Genomic DNA, 20,376 nt, shown 5'->3' with positions numbered 1-20,376 from the left:
CTTATCAGTGATTTTTTTTTTTAAATGAAAGCATTAAATTCCAACTATTCCAACAAGAGTAATTATAAATTGTTCTAGTATAACGAGACACTGAAGAATCAGCAATAATAATTTCTAGTTCACTCTCTAGCAGGGACTTCTGTTAAATTCTTTCCTACAAAATATGTTTAAACCTCTTAAAGGCTGTTTCCACAAAAGCAGAAACTAGTTCTCAGTATTTTTCACCTCTGAAAGATCAATTCAGCAGCTGAGTTGTAACACGGCATCACCAGTCAGAATCTTTTTTGTCTTGATCCCCCATCACCATGATTTTCTCTATTTCTCCATCTTCTCAAAGAGCTTCCGTTCAAAACCTAACTGTTTCCACTACAGACGGTACACATCTCAGGAACTACTTTCACGTTCCTCAGAAATAATGTCTGTTCTGCTCTGAAACTTTTAGATCTTTAAACCCCACTGCCTCCATCTCCCTGTCTTCAGATTCAGTCCCACCCCTGCAGTTCCAGTTATGTGTCTCTGCCTTCCCAAAGCCCTAAACAGTATCATACAACACTCGCCACAACTCAGCTCCTCCCGACCCTAACATATTCTCCACACTGCAAACCAACATTACACCCCCGGCTTCCTGTATTTTACTCCCTTTCCTTATTTTGTCTTTCCCCCACCCCCATCTCTGTACCCAGACACACTTATTGCTCTAATAAATATTCCCCCTACCTCAGTTTCAACCCTTTCTCCCCATCCTCTGCTCGTTTTTCCTCTCCTTATTTAGAAACTCCTTTTTGCTCTCCCAACCACTACCCTAGAATGCCCAACACTCCACCCTCCTTAGCAAACCCAGCCCTCTTCCCCCATCTCGTTGAGAGCCACAGCTGTTTCTCTTTTCAGATCCCTTACTGCAGTCAACCCACTACCTTAGCTTTCCACCTACCTTCCCTCCACCTCCATATCTAAGGTTCCGCGAGCCTTTACCCCTCCTCGGGGCTCTAGTACTCTGCTCAGTCTTCTTCAGGACTCCCCTCCCCCCAGTGTCTCCTTTTCTTTTTTTTTTTTTCTTTCTTTTTTTTTTTAGGGATGTCAGCTGTCTCACGGGGCCCCCGTAGAATCCTAGATGGGTCCCAGTGCCCGGGACCCCCGTCCTCTTGGGGAGCCTTAGTGACACCACTCCCGTCGCCTTAAACATAAATACCTGGATTCTACCGCCTTCTTTAAATGCTGCGCCCCCTCCTCATCCGCCCCCGCTACTCCAGCTCCTCACGTCGGCTTCTTAGTGTCCCCTCCCCGGCTCGCAGCGACGAGCCCCACGATGTGAAGCCTCTAAGTCCGCAACACCACAGGCTCCTAACGGACGCCCCCACCTCTCGGACCGGCGCCTCGGTTCTCACACCCGCGCCTCTTCGAACTCCCGACCCGCATCTCCACTCGGGTGCGCAGCCCTTCATACTCTCGACCGGCCCTCTTCCCCTTGCTCCGGCACCTCCGCGGGCCCGGGACGGCCTCCTCCGGTCGCCGGCGTCCCTCGGCCCCCGCCCGGCCCGCCCCCGGCACCCCGCTTACCGTTCTGAGCGGCGCCTGGCCCTGGGAGGAGGGAGCCAGAGACCAGCAACAGCGAGAGGGCCAAGGCGCTGGGAAGCGACGAGCCCGACATCCTCCCTGCGGAAGACCGAACAGCGAAAGGGCCGGGGCCAGAGCCGGGGCCGGGGCCGGGGCCGGGGAAGGGAGGGGAGGGAGGGAGGGGGCGGGCGAGTGCGCGAGGGAGTGAGCGAGGGAGGCAGCAACAGCTAGGCTCCGTCCTTCTCCGTCCTCCTCCTACCGCCGCAGCGCCCAAGCCTCGCGAGATCTACGCTCCGGGGCCGTGGGCGGTTAAGGAGAGACGGCGGCAAAGCTCGCGAGAAGAAGCGGCCTCGACTGATGCTCCCGCCCATCAGACCGGTGTCCCGCCCCTGCAGAGGCTGATTGGCCTAGAGCTAGATGGATCACGTGCCAAGGGCACTTCTGGCCACGTGACGGGGCGGGGCGGGGCTCCTCCACTCCTTTGGCCCTGGTGGAACCGTTGGCTGTGCTTTTTGCTTACCCTCTGTGAGACGGGAGCGCCCATAAACAAGAGGAAGCTTTGGGGACACAATATGTTTCCTTCTCTCATCCTGCTTTTCATTTGTTGGAGCTCTAGGCTGCTCTCATTGTCTCCAAAGTCCTTGTCGGTCTTCCTTCTGGACTTTGACCTCAGACCCTACAGGCATCCCGCTCCAACCTTCTACTTCCGCCTGTTTTAATCCTCCAGGCATAGTGACGTCCTCCACGTGTTCGATATTACCCTGTGCTTTCTGCATTTGCTCCCGCCCCTTGAGATGTCCTCCTTTTCCGCGCGCTTCTCCTCCTCCTCCCCCATTCTGACCTTATTTTAATTTCACAGAATCTCAGGGCCTGAAGTTCAGCTAGCCTAATTGCGCATCCATAGACACTAAATGCTACAAGAAAGTCATCATGTGCTAACTTACATGAAGAATCTTCGGAAGCATTATTATGCAATGAACATTTATTGAGTACCTGCTGGGTACCAAGTTTTCACATCTGCTGTGAAACCCAGATGTAAAGACTGTCCCCATTTTCATAAAGTTCACAACCTAATCTGTCAGAGGAACAAGGAAGAGGACGAATGACGGCATAGCAAAACGACCCATAGGAAAGGAGTCAGAGAAGAGTTCTGCTATGTGGTCGCTACTGTTTGTATGGAATTGAGAAATGCACTTTTTAAGGGTATCTTTTTGAACTGCTATCAGCACCGTCGATCCTTGGCCATCAAAGGAGTTTCCGTAGCTTAGCTCATCTCTGAGTCAGACCAGACATCCTGGGGAGTGTCTGTGGAGTGAAATTGTGAGAAGACAAGTAAACAGTCCTGGTGATCTGAGTCAATTCAAAGATAGAGCTTGGGGAACCAGAAGGAAGGAACACTCACCAAGACCTTCACAGGCTCAAGTCAAAGTAGTCTCAAGGTTTCAGCATGAACTGGACAGCTGGTGGTTCCAGACTGAGCTTTCAAGCAAACACTGGGACTACAGCTGTGGCATGTTGCGGATGGAACGGAAACCAATATCTTCTGAGACTTTAGGTGTGTGTGTGACCAAGGGATTGGCAGGTGTCCTAGAATAAATAGGCCATTCTGCAGACAGCTGTATATGCAGGGCTGCAGGGCTGCCTGTGGTGAGGCGGGTTTTCAGCTAGTGGAAATTTGGTGAGATGCAACTATAACCCTAATCAACATCCCCATTTAATTAGGGAGCCTCAAAACAAGGGATCCTTGCAAAACGATTATGCTCATTTTGTGGGTAGAGAAACTGAGGCCAAGAAAGGCGTGACCTGCCCAGGGCCTGAGTGTTTCTGGTAATCATTAGTACCAAACAGTCTGGTTTGACACCTTCTGGGCTCATGGCAGGAGTGCATTTCCTTGTCCTCCCTCGAAGTTGGGAGTGGCATATGACTTGCTTTGACTGGTGAAATAGAAGATGACACACACCATTTTCAAGCAAAAGCATTTCATTACTGTTGCAGACATTAGAGGATGCTCTTCTTGGGAGAAGATCCTCAATGGTGATGTGAAAGCATGTATCAAAATGAAATAGGTCAGCCTGGGTCCCTCAGCCCAAAAAGCCCAAGCCTCCTACCAACCAGTGTAAAGCAGATAATGTCTGTTGAGTTAAACTACTGAGATTCAGAGGCATTGTCTCCTAAGTATTCTGCTTAGGGGGAAAATGAAATTTAAGTCTATCCCATAACCCCCACGACCCCTATTAGCTGTGTGACATTGGGTAAGTGACCAAATCTCTCCCTATGTATCTGTCAAATGGGGCTAATGGTAGTATCTACCTCATAAAATTATAGGAGGAATAAATGATCCATTTATGCACAATGTTCCCATCAGTTTCTGGTGCATGTGAATACTCAAATGTTGATTATAATGATAATAAATCTTATTGCTGCTGCTGCTGCTGCTACAATTCTAACTCCAGCCCTATGTTCTTCCCACTATGTCATGCTACTTACAACAAAAGTTTTCTTAAGATTTTATTTATTTATATGAGAGGTGGAGAGAGAGAGAGAGAGTGCACACACAAGCGAGCAAGCACAAGCAGGGGGAGGGGCAGAGGGAGAGGAGAAGCCGACTCCCTTGCTAAGCAGGGAGATGACAGGAGGCTCGACTCTAGGACCCTGGGATCATGACGAACTGAAGGCAGACACCTAACCAACTGAGCCACACAGGTGCCCTTGGGAAAAAGAAAATTTAAGTATTGTGTTACCATCAACTCTCAAAACCTTCAGTTATAAGAATTTCTTTTACCCTGGAGAAAATATAAAACTCTACACAATAGTAGCTGTACTTTTAGTCCTCTTTTGTTGAAAAAAATATATGATAACTAAAACCTTTCAACAGCTGAGTGACCTCTTTAAAGGAATTTAGGAGTTTGTGTCTTGTTGTTATTGTTATTGTTGTTGTTGTTGTTCTTCTTCTTCTTCCTCTTTTTAGATTTACAGACGCTTAGAATCTCCCTACAAGTGTTAGGTGTGTGGAAGGATGGCCGAGCTCCTTGCAATATCTCACAAGAGCCCTAGAGGTCCTCAGTGCTCAGGCTGAAACACACTTCTTGGCCTCCAGGGACTGCTTAGAGATCCGCTTTCCACTATTGACAGCGCTTCCTGGTGGCAAGATCTATAATAAACCATTCCCAGTTGAAAGGTTTTTGGTGGTTTTATTTGATATTATTCATTAGACATAGGAAGGATGTCAATAAAATGTAATAGTGATATTACAGTTGACTTTGACCTTCCTAATGGTTCCCCCCACTCACCTCCTGCAAATATCTCTGCTAATTTGAAGTTCTTTCTATTCAGATTTATTACCCTGACCACCCTCATGGCTGTCATCTTCTGACCCCCCACATAATCTTTCCATGTCCCTTCCACTAGCACCATGCTTGAACACCATGGGTGAGTTCAACATCCACTTTGATGATCTGTTCAATAAATGGGCTTCTCAGTCCTTTGATCTTTTCACCTCCAACAACTCTCTTCACTTAGCTACCCTTCCACATTCACAGCCTCAACACTTTAATCACCCCAAAAAGGGCCCCATATTTGAAATATGAAAGTATAATAACTCACTATCTCCATTTACCATCTCCAATCCTTTCAATTCTGTGTGCTAGGACCCTATTTACTAAGTCTTCAACCTCACTAAGACCTCTAATGCATTAATCCCACCAATTCCTTGTCCATTCTTCGTTTCCCTCCTTGTCTAGTCCATGATTCACCATTCCATGATTGAATTCCATGATTCACCATTATAATCATTTCCTTACCCACCTCAACCTCTAACATACTTTGCTGGAAAAAAACAGCAAACTGGCTAAGCACTACAGTCTGAGATGAGGTTTCATGCCTGCACCCAAGCAGCTGAATATTGTCAGAGAAAAATCACACCAACAGGCTGAATGACTTCATTTTAAATTCTTGGTCTCAAACTTCAAATGGGTCCTTGCTACCACCGAGCAGTCCTACTCTTCCTTATGTGGCACAGATGAATTTACAATCAACTGGTCCCATGCAGGAAATGCACATTTCTTTCATTTCTCTAAATCAAATTTAATCCATTGTGAGCACCTATCTCTTTTTTAAAAAAAAATATTTATTTATTTATGTATTTAACAGAGCTAGAGAAAGAGAGTGGGGGAGAAGCAGAAGAAGGAGGACAAGAGACCTCATGTTTGTCCTCCCATCTCCCCTGCCATGGGGATCTATTCCAGAACTTGAGATCATGACCTGAGCTGAAATCAAGAGTCAGCCACTTAACCTACAGAACCATCCAGGTGTTCCGATTCTGAGCACCTTTCTGCTAAGATGACAAGAAACTCCATTTTGCTCATTATGAGCTTCCATCCCTACTTCCCGGGGTAAATATGAACTCCCTGGGGCTTAATGCAGTCCAGGACATTGCTGGGTCTTGTTTTGTTTTTTTCCTTCTTTGCGTTCAGTCTGGTCATTGCTGATAGGTGCACTTCCCAGACCCTCATGGCCCCTTGAAGATGAATGGCTCAGCACTTCCCACCCCTTACCTTGCTAGCCTCACCCTAACCCAAGCTCCCTTTTCAGTTCTTTGTGATTGCTCTGCTCCTTCCCACCTTGGGGCCATTTTTCACATTCCTTGCCCTTTGCCCAGCATGGTATCACCCATCCTCTTCACCTCATCTGCTTCTCATCCTTCAGACGTCAACTTCACATCATCCCTCCTTAATGTGAAAATTAAAACCATATGAGATACTACTTTTCATGCACACATTTAATCATTTAAAAAAACCAACAGGGGCGCCTGGGTGGCTCAGTGGGTTAAGCCGCTGCCTTCGGCTCAGGTCATGATCGCAGGGTCCTAGGATCGAGCCCCGCGTCGGGCTCTCTGCTCAGCCGGGAGCCTGCTTCCTTCTCTCTCTCTCTCTCTGCCTGCCTCTCTGCCTGCTTGTGATCTCTCTCTCTGTCAAATAAATAAATAAAATCTTTAAAAAAAATAAAAAATAAAAATAAAAAAACCAGCAATATGGTGGGTGGCTCAGTAGGTTGAGCATCTGTCCAACTCTTAGTTTGGCTCGGGTCACAGTCTTGGGGTTCTGGCATTGAGTTCAGCCCAGAGTCTGCTTGAGATTTCCTCCCTCTCCCCTTTCCCCCACCCCCCATTTTCATACTCTCCTCCTCTCTCTCTCAAATAAGTAAATGTTTAAAAATCTTTAAAACAAAAACACCTGACAATACTAAATGTTGGTGGGTATGTGGAGCAAGGAGAACTCCCCATACACTGCTGGAATGCATACAAAAATGGCAGAACCATACTTTAATATTTTTAAATGGTAGAACTACTTTGGGAAACTATTTGGCAGTTTCTTAAAAGTTACATATACATCTAATCTGTGACCAATAATTCTACTCTTGTATTACCAGTGCCCAAGAGAAATGAAAATATATGTCCATGAAACAATTTGAATAAGAATGTTCCTAGCAGCTTTATCCATAATACACATAATGGGAAACAACCCAAATATTCATCAAGAGGTGAACGGATGAGCAAACTGTGGTATTGTCATATAGTACATTCTATTCAGCAATTTTAAAAAAAAGGAATGAACTACTGATACATGCAATAATATGAAAGAATCTCTGATGCATAATACTGAGCAAAAGTAGTGAGACCATGGGGCTCCTGGGTGGCTCAGTGGGTTAGGCCTCTGCCTTTGGCTCGGATCATGATCACAGGGTCCTGGCATCGAGCCCTGCAACAGGCTCTCTGCTCAGCAGGAAGCCTGCTCCCCCACCCCTGCCTGACCCTCTGCCTACTTGTGATCTCTGTCTGTCAAATAAATAAATAAAGTCTTAAAAAAAAGAGAAATGGGGTTATGGACATTGGGGAGGGTATGTGCTTTGGTGAGTGCTGTGAAGTGTGTAAACCTGGCGATTCACAGACCTGTACCCCTGGGGATAAAAATATATTATATGTTTATAAAAAATAAAAATAAAATAAAATAAAATTTAAAAATAGAGAGAGAGAGAGTTAGCCAAGCAAAGATGGGGCAGATATAGGCGTAAGAATTCTGTTCCAAGGGTAGCACTTCAAAGTGTGAAGTGTCTGAAGTGGGAGAGAGCTTGTCAAGGGCTACAGAGAGGACCTGTGTGCCTGGAACTCAGGGAACAAGGGAGAAGATATGTAAAAGGAGGCTGAAGTTGAAAGAGGGGGATTGGGGTCGGATCAGCAATGCCTCAAGGACCATGTGAAGGATTTAAGATTTTGGTCACCTATGAGTAAAGCTGTAGGTTGGTTCCTTTAATAGAAGCCTAGTCCAGAACCTCTTTATTTGGAAGTAAAGCGAATCTCTCAATAGGGACCATGTATTGAAGCAGAGTGAATAGTGAAGCTGTGCTCTCTCTCTCTCTCTCTTTTTAAAAGATTGTATTTGTTTATTTATTTATTTATTTTATTTATTCATTAGAGAGAAAGAACACACACAGAGGGGAGAGGCAGGGGGAGAAGGGAGAAGCAGACTCCCCGCTGAGCTGGGAGCCTGATGGGAGGCTCAATCCCAGGACCTGGAGATCATGACCTGAGTCTAAGGCAGACACTCAACCATCTGAACCACCCAGGTGCCCCGAAGCTGTGCTCTGTATATGCCTAACCAGGTGCTACTCTCTATCACAATTTCCTTCTATTAACAACATCTTGCTTAGCTGTCCCCTCCAGGTTCAACTGTGCTGCAGGGAATTAAGGGAAGGGCCATTCTTTCCTTGGGTTAGAACATAAACAGGCAAGAGCCCTCCCCTAAGCCCTCATACCCTGTCCCTAAGGGGAAAGTGAATGAAGCATAGAGGCCAGTGATCAGTGTGGTGGGTCCAGTCCTCTCTTGACATAAGCAGAGTCTAGTGATTCTAGAGGCTGGATGACCAGCCCTCAATATTTCTTCCTCCAGACACCTACAATGTATCTGTACCATCGAAAACTGTTGTCTAGTCTTGCATGATGGGTTAATGTCATATATCATGCCATATATCTCTGTCATATATCATGTCATATATATAATGTCATATATCTCCCATCTAGAATATTAACTCATTATAACTACCTTTATCTAGGGGTGCCTGGGTGGCTCCGTTGGTTATGGGACTGTCTTCAGCTCAGGTCATGATCCTGGAGTCCTGGGATTGAGCCCCATGTCAGGCTCCCTACTCAGCGGGGCTGCTTCTCCCTCTCCCTCAGCCAGCCGCTTCCCTCCCCTCTCTCACTATCAAATAAATAAAATCTTAGAAAAAAATACCTCTATCTTGTATTTCACAGCTTTTCACAGATTACAAAATATTTTCACATTCATTATCCCATAGTTCACTTGGTTATCAAAACTCTATTGCATAGGGGTCGCCTGGGTGGCTTAGATGGTTAAGCATCTGCCTTCAGCTCAGGTCATGATCTCTGGTCCTGGGATCGAGCCCCACATTGGGCTCCCAGCTCAGTGGGGATCCTGCTTCTCCCTCTGCCTCTCCCTCTGCTTATGCTCTGTCTCTCTCTTTCTCTCTCAAATGAATAAATAAAATCTTTAAAGAAAAAAAACTCTATTACATAAATAAGATAACTGGGGCTCAAAAAGGAGAGTAACTTGCTCAACGCCCCCAGCTGGTGAGTAATAAAGCCAAATAGAATTTGAACCCAAGTCCTTTGGACTCAAAGGGGTGTTGAGGGTCACCGAGTCACTAACTGGAGGAAGACAATTTCAACCTCCTAAAATGATCCTCTCCCAACAGCATGGGTCTTTTATGATGATGAAGCAAAGTCTTTGGGCAAGATCTGCTGGGGTCACTAGAAGATCAGCTCATCTCCTGGTCAGGAGTTTGGGGCGCTCACCATTTCTTCCGGAAGTACTTTGGGTGCAGTATCTACCCTGATGACCAGTGGAGGGAAGGGGCAGGGCAACTCAACAGCCAAGTTGGCTTCTCCCTGGAGTTAGAATTGGGGTTTTAGGGACTGATCCACAGCCCTCTTTGAATCCCTGCTCAAATTTGGAAACAACTGAAAGACAGACATAGGCATCAATGATGCGACTGGATAAGTCTGCCAAATTTAGGGGCACAATGTTAGCAACCATATTTGGCTAGCCGACTTATCCATGTTCTCCAACATCACCTTTATAACGGGGATATTTTGACCTCCAAAGTGATGCTGGAGAACATGGATTAATCTGCGAGCCAAATACAGCTGCTAGTGCTTTGCCCCTAAATTTGGCAGACTATCTAGTCAGGGATGCCCAAAGTGCAAGAAGATCATTAATTCCCCCACTGCCGCTGGAAAACGTAAGCACCATGGAGATATAGACAAAGGCTTGCTCTCTGTAAGTGGCCGGTCCCAAGCTTGCTGATATCTTTCTCGCCTACCAGAAAACTCACTCCTGAGCCCATGGGGAAAAGCCAGTAAGAGGAGGTAAGGAGTGTTAAAATAATGAAGTAGTTCTCTATCCTGACCACATATTAGAAGCATCTGGGGAGTCTGAAACAGCACCAACACCAAAATATACGCACTCATCTTCAGGTCCCAGCCCCAGAGATTTGAACTTGATTGGCGCAGGGTGGGGTCCCGTATATGCGGCCAAGTAATGCACTCTAATGTGTTGTAATGCACTGCTTCTCAAACTTGGATGAACATTAGGTCACCTGGGAACTTTAGAAAAATCCCAGTGCCTAGACCACAACAATTAAACCAGACTCTCTAGAGGAAGGACCTAAGCATCTGTATATTTTTAAGACTTCCAAGGGGATTGCAATGTGCAGCAAAATTGAGAACAGGTGCTCAAATGCAATCTTAAAAACTGGGTATGCAGCAGAATGACAAAGAAGGCTATTAAAAAAAAATAGATTTCTGGCCCCCAATGTATTCCTGTGGACCTGTAACTGGTGTGTTAAATTAAGAATCTGCAGATTATGACCTGCTGAATGAAGGAGGACAGGCCACCTGCATAGGACTGGAAAGTAGTTCCCTGAGCATCCGGGATCCCACTTTGGGCAAGTGAAAACTCCAGGAGTCATTTTGATCAAAGGCACTACTTCAACACACTCACACAAAGAAAGTAAAGATACAAGATTTATTACTTACAGATCCCATCAATGGGAGTGAGGAGGTATGCGATGAGCGTGGGCAAAGGTCGTCCTCTCTCCCAGGTCAGGAGCATGCAGGAGAAAAGAGAGCAGGGCTGCAAATACTTTTATTTACCAGGTGGCTAAGGTGGAGGTCGCTAATTTTTTGCAGGCTCAACTCTGAAGGGTTATTGTAAAAGGTACCCTGGAATAGCAAAGCAGGAACTTGTGGTGGAGATCCTAACTTTGTTTCCTTATCTAAATGTCCAGACTTGGTGTGAGCAGGGTGTATACTGCAAGATGAGACTCAAAAGAGCTGTTTTCTCTTTCTCTGACATTTACCCCTAGAAATTCTGATTCAGTAGGTCGGGGTGGAGCCTGAGACTTTGCATTTCTGACAAGCTCCCAGGTAATCCTGATACTCTTGGTTTGCAAACCATACTTTGAGACCTGTCCCTGCACAGGACATAGCAGTGTATTTCCTCCAGCAGTGGACAGAGCCATGAAGGAAGTCCGGTGTGATAACTTCTGTCCCTAAAGGTCCATGGAAAAATAATTATCAGTTCAAGGGGTGTCTGGGTGGCTCAGTTGGTTAAGTGTCTGCCTTCAGTTTAACTCATGATCCCAGAGTCCTGGGATCGAGCCCCATGTTGGGCTCCCTGCTCAATGGAGAGTCTGCTTCTTCCTCTGCCTTTCTCCCCACTTCTGGCTTGTGCACTCACTCTCTCTCTCTCCTATAAATTAAAAAAAAAAAAATCTTAAAAGAATTATCGGTACCCCCACACACAAAAAAATCGGTCCAATTAGCCCATAAGGTGTTTTAGAGAGGGATAATTCTGTGGCTAGTTCCAGAATGCTCAAGATGTTCTCCAGGTCACTGATCTTCCCACAGCTCAGAAACTCACTTGTATTGTTTCCATGTTAATGACTACTTATAGCTGTAAGAGCAGTGTCTTCTTGGTATGGTCCCTTTTTCCTGAGAAATGCTCTGATTCACGTGAGCCTAATGGGACCATTCCATTCTTGCAAGACCCTTGACCCCTGTTTGATTCAAGGGAGGTGGCAAGGCTCCAGCCAGGCTCTCCAGAAGCCCTAGAAAATTTCTGGATTACAATTTAAGAGAGCCGATCTCTCTCTGCTCAGAAACATGAAAATCAAGGTGTCAATGGCCAGGAGTTCTGCCATTTGCAAGAAGCCAGTCTGCAGAGAGAGGATGAAGATGATTAAAAAAAAAAAAAAAAAAGGCAGCAAAGTTCCCTCTCTGCTATGTGCTCCTGTAGGAGGGGCATTACATAGTGTTCTATTCTCTGATGTCTGTCATCATTAATAACACAAAGGAAGAGGGTCAATAATTATCATAAACAGCTTCACTGAGGTATAATTAATAGACAATGCACTACATATATTTAAAGGGTACAGTTTGATACGTTTTGACATATTTATACACCTGTGAAACCATCACCATTCATCACCCCCAGCAGTTTCATGAGCTCCTTTATAGTCCCTTCTCCTACCTCTCCCCACCTAACCCCCTGGCAGCCACTGATCTGCTCCCTGTCACTCACTATAAGCTTGTATCTTCTAGAGTTTTATATAAATGGAATCCTACAATATGTATTATTTTTGACAGCTTCTTTCTGATTCATTCATGCAGTGTGTGTCAATAGTTCATTCCGTTTTATTGTGAGTAGTATTTCATCAGATGGATATATCACAACTGTTTATCCATTCACCTGTTGATGGATTTTGGGGTTGTTTCCAGGTCATGCCTGTCACAAATAAAGCTGCATGAACATTCTCGTATACGACTTAGTACGGACATATGCTTTCATTTCTCCTGGGTAAATAGCTAGGTGTGGAATGAGTGGATCATATGGAAGATATATGATTAACTTTTAAGAAACCGCCAAACTCTTTTCCAAAGTTGGTTATGCCACTACATTCCTGACAGTGTTTGAGACCTCTAGTTCTTCCACACTAACCCTTGGCAAGGTCACTTCTTAAAATTTCAGTCATCCTAATAGGTATGTGGCACATCATTGTGATTTTAATTTGCATTTCCCTAATGATTAATGATGTTGTACACCATTTTATGAACCTATTGACAACCCATACGTCTTCTTCGGTGCAATGTCTCTTAACATCTTTTGCCCATTTTTGACTGCGTTTTTTGTCCTCCAAAGAGTTGTAGGATTGTAAGGGTTGTAAGTTGTAAGGGTTTTTTCTATATTCTGAATATAAATATCAGATATGTTTTGCAAGTATTTTCTTTCATTCTATGCCCTGCTTTTTCCTTTTCATACTAGTATCTTTTGAAAATCAAAAGTTTTAATTTTGACCAAATATATTTATCAAGTTTTTCTTTTTAATATTTATATTTGTGGGCCCTCGCTAAGAAATCATTACCTATGCACAAAGATTTTTCTCCCATATTTTATTCCAGAAGCCTTAAGTTTGAGCTCTCATATTTATGTCTATGATTCATTCAGGGTTAATTTTTTCATATAGTATAAGGTAAAGATAAAAAAATTTTAGTGTCATTTGTTGAAAATTTAGTGTCATTTGTTGTAACATTTGTTACAAATCAGTTGTCCATACACATGTGGACTATCTCTGGATTTTATTCTGTTTCATTGAGATGTACGTCCAGTCTCTGACACCGCATCAACTACTTCAAATTTATTCTAAGCCTTAAAATAAGATAGAAAAAAATTAGATAAGGTCCTTTGGAAATAGTAAACATGTAGGTAAATATTAGAGACTTTTGTTCATTTTTGAAGATTTAGAACATTTTATGTAATTATTTGAGAGAGAGAGAGAGTGCATGCACTCTACACCGAGCCCAGAGCCCGGAATGGTGAGGTGAGGAGCCTTGGTCTCAGGACTCTGAGATCAAGAGTCGGAGTGGAGGGGCACCTGGGTGGCTGAGTGGGTTAAGCCGCTGCCTTCGGCTCAGGTCATGATCTCAGGGTCCTGGGATCGAGTCCCGTGTCGGGCTCTCTGCTCAGCAGGGAGCCTGCTTCCCTTCTTCCCTTCCTCTCTCTCTCTGCCTGCCTCTCTGCCTACTTGTGATCTCTCTCTGTCAAATAAATAAATAAATAAATCTTTAAAAAAAAAAAAAGAGTTGGAGTGGAAATCAAGAGTTGGACACTTCAACCAACAGCCCAGGAACCCCACACTTTTAAACATTTTAAAAGATAATTGACTTTTTAAATCAAAAGTGATAATAATGTATTATGGGGTTTATTATGTAGAAGTAAAATGTATGACAACAAAATATAAAGGGCATGAATGGAGAAAGGAGAGTATACCATTTCAAGTTTCTTACCCTTTGTTCATAAAGTGATATAATGTTGTTTGGAGGTAAACTACTATCAGTTAAAGATTTAGTAGGGCAACTACTGAAAACTAAAAGAGATAGGGTTGGACAGACTCTGTCTTTGGCTCAGGTCATGTCCCAGTGTCCTGGGATCGAGTTCCACAACAGGCTCCCTGTTCAATAGGGAGTCTGCTTTTCCCTCTGTCTCTCCCAACTGACTTGTGCTCTTGCTCTCTCTCACTTTCTCTCTTTCTCTCAAATAAATAAATAAAATCTTAAAAAAAAAGAATTAATAAGCAATGGTGAAAATGAAATAGAATATTAAAACATCCAATTAATCCAAAAGGAGGCAGGAAAGAGAGAAAATTAGCAAAGAAAAAAATTGGGTCAAATAGATAACTAGCAATAATATGATAGAATAAAATGTACCCAAACAAATCATTGTATTAAATGCAAATTGTTTAAGCATTCCAACAAAAAGGCATAGATTATCAGATTGGATAAAATAAAAACATAGACCTATCTGTGCTGTCCATAAGCAGGCCACTTCAAATATAAAGACACACAAAGATTTAAAGTAAAAGGATCAAAAAAAAGTATCCCATGCAAACATGAATTAGAGGAAAACTGGGATAGTTATATTAATATCAGACAAAGTAGATTTCAAAAGGAGACATGTTATCTGGGAATAATGGATTCATTGCGTAATGATAATTCACCAAGTCACATACACCAAGAGCACATAACAATCTGAAATGGTATGGATATGAAAACAGAGCTTCCTAACAGATAAAACAAAATCTGATAAAACCGAAAGATAAAGTATCTTGTGTGTGTGTGTGTGTGTGTGTGTATGCCAGTCCACAAGTATAGTTAGAAATTTTAACACTTTTCTTTCAGCGATTAATAGAACAAATAGAAAAATCTATAAGGATGTAGAAGACTCATACAACACTATCTGTCAACTGAGCCAAATGGCATTCATAGAACACTACACCTAATGATGGCAAAATGTGCATTCTCTCCAAGGGCACATGGAATATTCACTAAGATAACCTATGTTCTGGTGTATAAAACAAGTCTCAACAAACAGAGGCATTGAAATCATCCAAGGTATATCCTCTGACCACCAAGAAATAGACTAGAAATCAGTGAGAGAAAGATAACTGGAAAATCCTCCGAATAATTTCAAGTTGAACATTATACTCCTAAATAACACAAGAAGAAATCATAATATAAAATTTAAAATATGTTTCAGAAATCCATAACAATTTAAACAGATTTAAAAATAAAAAAGTATTTATTACATTTATACTCCCATATTTACCATTCCTAGAACTTCTTTATTTTTATTTATAAATCCAAATTTCCTTCTGGTTTCATTTTCTTTCTGCCTGAAAAGCTTCTTTAACATAGGTTATAGTGCTGGTTTGCTAATGATGGATTTTCTAAGCTTTTGTCTGACAAAGTTTTTATTTCACTTACTCTTTTGCAGGTATTTCTGTCAAACATAGGATTCCAAGTTGACAGATTTTTTTTTTCCCAGTTCTTCAAAGATGCCTCTGCATATGTTCAGGTTTGCAGATTGTCTGATAAGAGGTCTACTGTAGTGCTTACCTTTCTTCCTTTGAACACATGTGTCTTTTTTTTTTTCCTGGCTGCTATTAAATTTTTCTCTTTATCATTGGGTTTCCAGCAATTTGATTATAATATGTCTTGATGGCAGTGCCTGGGTGGTTCAGATGGCTGAGCGTCTGCCCTCGGCTCAGGTCATGATCTCCAGGTCCGTGTCTGGCTCCCAGCTCAGCAAGGAGTCTGTTTCTCCCTCTGCTTCTCCCTCTGCCTCTCCCCCTGCTGGTGCTCTCTGGGTCTCTGTCTCTCTCTCTCTTTCAAGTGAATAAATAAAATCTTTTTTAAAAAAAATATTGCTTTCTGTTTCATTTACTTGGCATTCACAGAGCTTCTTGGATCTGTAGATTCATAGCTTTCATCAAATTGGAAAACTTTTAACCATTATTTCTTTTAATATGTTTCTGTTCTCTTCCTCTCTGCAACTCAAATTGCACCTATTTTATTTTTCAAAATACACCTATTTTAGATCACTTAGGAGTGTCTCATAGGATCGCAAGATTCTGTTCATTCTTTTTGGTCTTTTTCTCCCCCTCTGTGTGCTTCAATTTGGATAGCTTTGGGTTGCTATGTCTTTGCAATTCACTGGTCTCTTTTTTACTGCAGGGTTTAATCTACTCATAATCCAATCCTGTACAAATTTCACATCAAATCGTTGTGTTTTTTATCTCTTAAAGTGTCATTTGGGCCTTTTTATATCTTTCATCTCTCTCCTCATTTTTATATTTTCCTTTCCATTTTGAATTCCAATATCTTTGTTGCTTCTGTGTTTGTTTTCTATTGATCAATTTTTCTCTTAGTTATGTGTCATAGTTTCCTTGCTTATTTGCATGCTTATTTTATGCATGCTCTGTATGGTAAGATTTACCTTATTTCATGTTGCATTATTTTATTTTATTTTATTTTATTGTTGCATCTTTTTAAAAGATAGATTTATTTACTTATTTATTTATTTGACACAGAGAGAGAGAGAGCCAGAGAGGAAACACAAGCAGAGAGAGTGGGAGAGGGAAACTGACACAGGGCTTCATCCCAGAACAATGGGATCTTTTAGACATTAGATCTCAGACGTTTAACAACTGAGTCACCCAGATGCCCCTTACGTTGCATATTGTTGTACTTGTTTAAAGAGTGTTGGGCTCTGTTCTGGCATCCAGTTAAGTTATTATCGATCAGTTTGATAATTTTGAAGCTTATTTTTTCATGTTTTTATGGCATCAAAGAAGCCATTTCTCTTGGTTTTGTTAGGCCCTGTGTTGAGGGGCTCCCTTCTGAGGATGCCTCATATATTACAAAGTCTCTTCACCCTGGCTGTTTTGGGAAAATAGGCCTGTCCTGGCTGTGTGTGAGCTCCAGGAATTTTTGATTTCCAATGGTTCCTTCCGCAGCCTCCTAGAGTTTCACTCCAAACATGCAGATCAGCATTCAGCCAAAGATTAATCTCAAGGATCCTTCTGCAGATCTCCAGAGCTTTCTGTGTGTGTAAATACTTCCCTTCCAGGATGGTGTCCCACAAATTCTAGCCACCTCTGTCTCTCCAAATTCCAATCTCTGCCTCCTCAGCTTAGCTAGATTGATTCTGTTTGAGTTCCTCCTCCTTGCACAGAAGCCAGAGAACTGCCCCAGGACAGCAAGTTGGTTCACTTTTAGGACTCACATGTTTGTTTCACTTCTTTCAATGATTACAGTTCTTTGCTGTGTTATCAACTTATATTTCCTTCTTTACAAGATTCCCGATATGAATCTGTGATACTTGAAGGAGACGAGGTCTAATGGCTTCTCTTTTGCTTCCTGTTTGGACCATGATTTTCTTATACATATTCTTCCCTAGAATTTCTAATTACTTTTCTCTTTTTGTTGAAAAAACTAATATGACCATATCACCAAGCCCTTCCAGCTCCTTTCCTACAATTTTTCATTTGGAATCTATTCTACCCTTCATCTAAAAGATATTCTTGTTGGATCATTCTGGTATGTTATTCTAATACAAAATGACTGGCTTGTAGATCTGTCACAACAGGGTCTTAGTGAGACCTCTTTCCCTTTGCAACCACAACAGAAAGTATTGTAGTGAACACTGGTTGATTTCTCAATTCACACTGACTCATGATTAGCCTGGGTCAATAATGATGACCCCATGCACTTTGCTAGTTATTGACTCAGAAATTTAACTCTATCTGGTTAATGAGACATGAGGATAAATTAGCAAAGGGCTTCTGGGAAAAGTTTCTTATTCCTTTTTTGGGGAAAAAAATACAGGAAACACATCCTTTTTCTTCCTCTGGACATGTCATATGTAGATTTTATATCTGAAATTGTGGCCGCCATCTTGCTGTCAGCTTGAGGCTAAAGCCAACACTAAGAAATGGCAGAGCAGACATATGAAAAGAACCCATCCTCCAGCTGATATCATAGAGTTAATGAATCAACTATTTTCTGGAATCACTACATCTGGAATTTCTGTTTCCTTACAGCCTAAGTCACTTGTTGTTTTGTAGAGTCAACGTGGTTTTTTATGTGGTAAACACTGCTGGCTACCTGCCCAATATTTTTTCTTTTCTTTTTCTTTTTTTTTTTTAATTTTATTTATTTATTTATTTATTTGACAGACAGAGATCACAAGTAGGCAGAGAGGCAGAGAGGGGGAAGCAGGCTCCCTGCTGAGCAAAGAGCCTGATGTGGGGCTTGATCCCGGGACCCTGGGATCATGACCTGAGCCAAAGGCTGAGGCTTAACCCACTGAGCCACCCATGCACCCCTCTTCTTCTTCTTCTTTTTTTTTTTATTACTAAGAGAAACTTCCCTTTTTCCCCCCTTTCAGGATAAGAATAGCACTATGCCCTAAAAATGGTTTTCTAAGCTAGCCTGAAACATGCCTTTCTCTTCAGGTTCTTTTTCAGCGAGCTATGGGGGCCATATGATCCATTTAATACTAGCTAATGAAATATAGATTAAGATTTATGATTGGGTCCTCAGGAAAATCTTTTTAATGGGAATAGATTTAGTTTTCACACTTGCTCCTTCCTTCTTCTCCCTGGAAATGGAGATAAAATGTTTGGAGTTACTGCAGCCATCTTGTGACAGGGAGGATGAAAATCAAATGCTAGAGTGGGTAGAACAGAAAAAGAAGGTGCCTAGAACCTCCATGACACCACTGAGCTGTTAAACCAGCCATTAAATGCCTCCACAAAACTTTTTGTTATGTGAAAAAAAAATTATTTAAGCTGCCATTAAGTGTTATTTTTAGAGAATACATTGAGAATATAACATTTTCCTCTTCCATGGTTTTCCCCTACATTTTGCTTCATTATATCCTCAAGATTCTACCTTATAAAAAGTATATAGGAGGCTAATGTTCTTAGTCTTTGCATATCTAAAAAGTCCTTATTTGGGGCGCCTGGGTGGCTCAGTGGGTTAAAGCCTCTGCCTTCAGCTCAGGTCATGATCTCAGGGTCATGAGATCAAGCCCCATGTTGGGTGTAGAGATTACTTATAAGTAAAATCTTTAAACAAAAGAGAGGGGGTGAGTTAAGTTGGCAGGAGAGTAGGGGATCCTAAGTCCATCTGGTCCCTGGAATTCAGCTAGAGAGTTATCAAATCATTCTGAACACCTGCAAAATCAATCAGAGATCTGAGGAAAGAAATGTTGCAATTCTACAAATAGAAAAGCAACCACTTTTTTGGAAGATAGGAGATGTGGAGATGTGAATCAGGGCAATATATAAGAGGATACAGTAGAAGGGAGGGAGTTTACTTAAGGATGCTACTGCGAAACATTATAAGCAGTGGAGTGCAAAATCCTAGAAGAGAACACGGGCAGCAACCTCATTGACCTCAGCTGCAGCAACTTCTTGCTAGACATGTCTTCAAAGGCAAGGGCAACAAAAGCAAAAATGAACTATTGGGACTTCATCAGGACAAAAAACTTTTGCACAGCAAAAGGAACAGTCAACAAAACTAAAAGGCAACTGACAGAATGGGAGAAGATATTTGCAAAAGTCTTATCAGATAAAGGGCTAGTATTGAAGTCTATAAAGAATTTATCAAACTCAACATCCAAAAATCAAAAAAATCTAGTCAAGAAATGGTCAGAAGACGTGAACAGACATTTCTCCAAAAAAGACATACAAATGGCCAACAGACACATGAAAAAATGCTCAACAACACTCCGCATCAGGGAAATACAAATCAATGAGATACCATCTCACACTGGTCAGAACAGCTAAAACAACTCGGGAAACAACAGATGTTGGCGAGGAAGTGGAGAAAGGGGCACCCTCTTACACTGTTGGTGGGAATGCAAACTGGTGCAACCACTCTGGAAAACAGTATGGAGGTTCCTCAAAAAATTAAAAATATAGCTACCTATGCACAGCTAGGTATTTACCCCAAAGATACAAACATAGAGATTCGAAGGGGCACGTGCACACCAATGTTTATAGCAGCAATGTTCACTATAGCCAAATTATGGAAAGAGCCCAGATGTCCATCAGCAGATGAATGGGTAAAGAAGATTACACACACACACACACACACACACACACACACACACACAGAGGAATAGTACCCAGCCATCAAAAAAGACAAAGTCTTACCATCTGCAACAATGTGGATGGAACTAGAGGGTATTATGGTAAGCGATATAAGTCAGAGAAAGACAAACACCATATGATTTCAGTCATATGTGGAATTTAAGAAACAAAACAGATGAACACATGGGAAGGGAAGGAAAAATAAAATAAGGTGAAAACAGAGAGGAAGACAAACAGTAAAAGAGTTTT

At 42.3% G+C, this 20,376-nt stretch overlaps 1 protein-coding gene across 5 annotated transcripts in view; it reads right to left on the bottom strand.

The window, feature by feature from the left end:
- NPTN (neuroplastin) overlaps positions 1 to 1,892 on the bottom strand; it is a 70,245-nt gene extending 68,353 nt beyond the window's left edge. For 2 of the 5 annotated variants that reach the window (XM_059371867.1, XM_059371870.1), the window contains exon 1: positions 1,558 to 1,889. In XM_059371867.1, the coding sequence (XP_059227850.1) occupies positions 1,558 to 1,648 (91 nt within the window). In that variant the 5' untranslated portion in view covers positions 1,649 to 1,889. Of the gene's footprint in view, positions 1 to 1,557 lie in introns of all 5 variants that reach the window. The other 3 variants (XM_059371869.1, XM_059371868.1, XM_059371866.1) reach the window with 2 other exon arrangements.
- Positions 1,893 to 20,376: the final 18,484 nt, after the last annotated feature.

This window comes from Mustela nigripes, chromosome 13, assembly GCF_022355385.1.
Source record: "Mustela nigripes isolate SB6536 chromosome 13, MUSNIG.SB6536, whole genome shotgun sequence".
NCBI lineage: Eukaryota > Metazoa > Chordata > Mammalia > Carnivora > Mustelidae > Mustela > Mustela nigripes.
The sequence above is the reverse complement of the archived record's forward strand: the minus strand, read 5'-3'. Positions and strand labels throughout refer to the sequence as shown.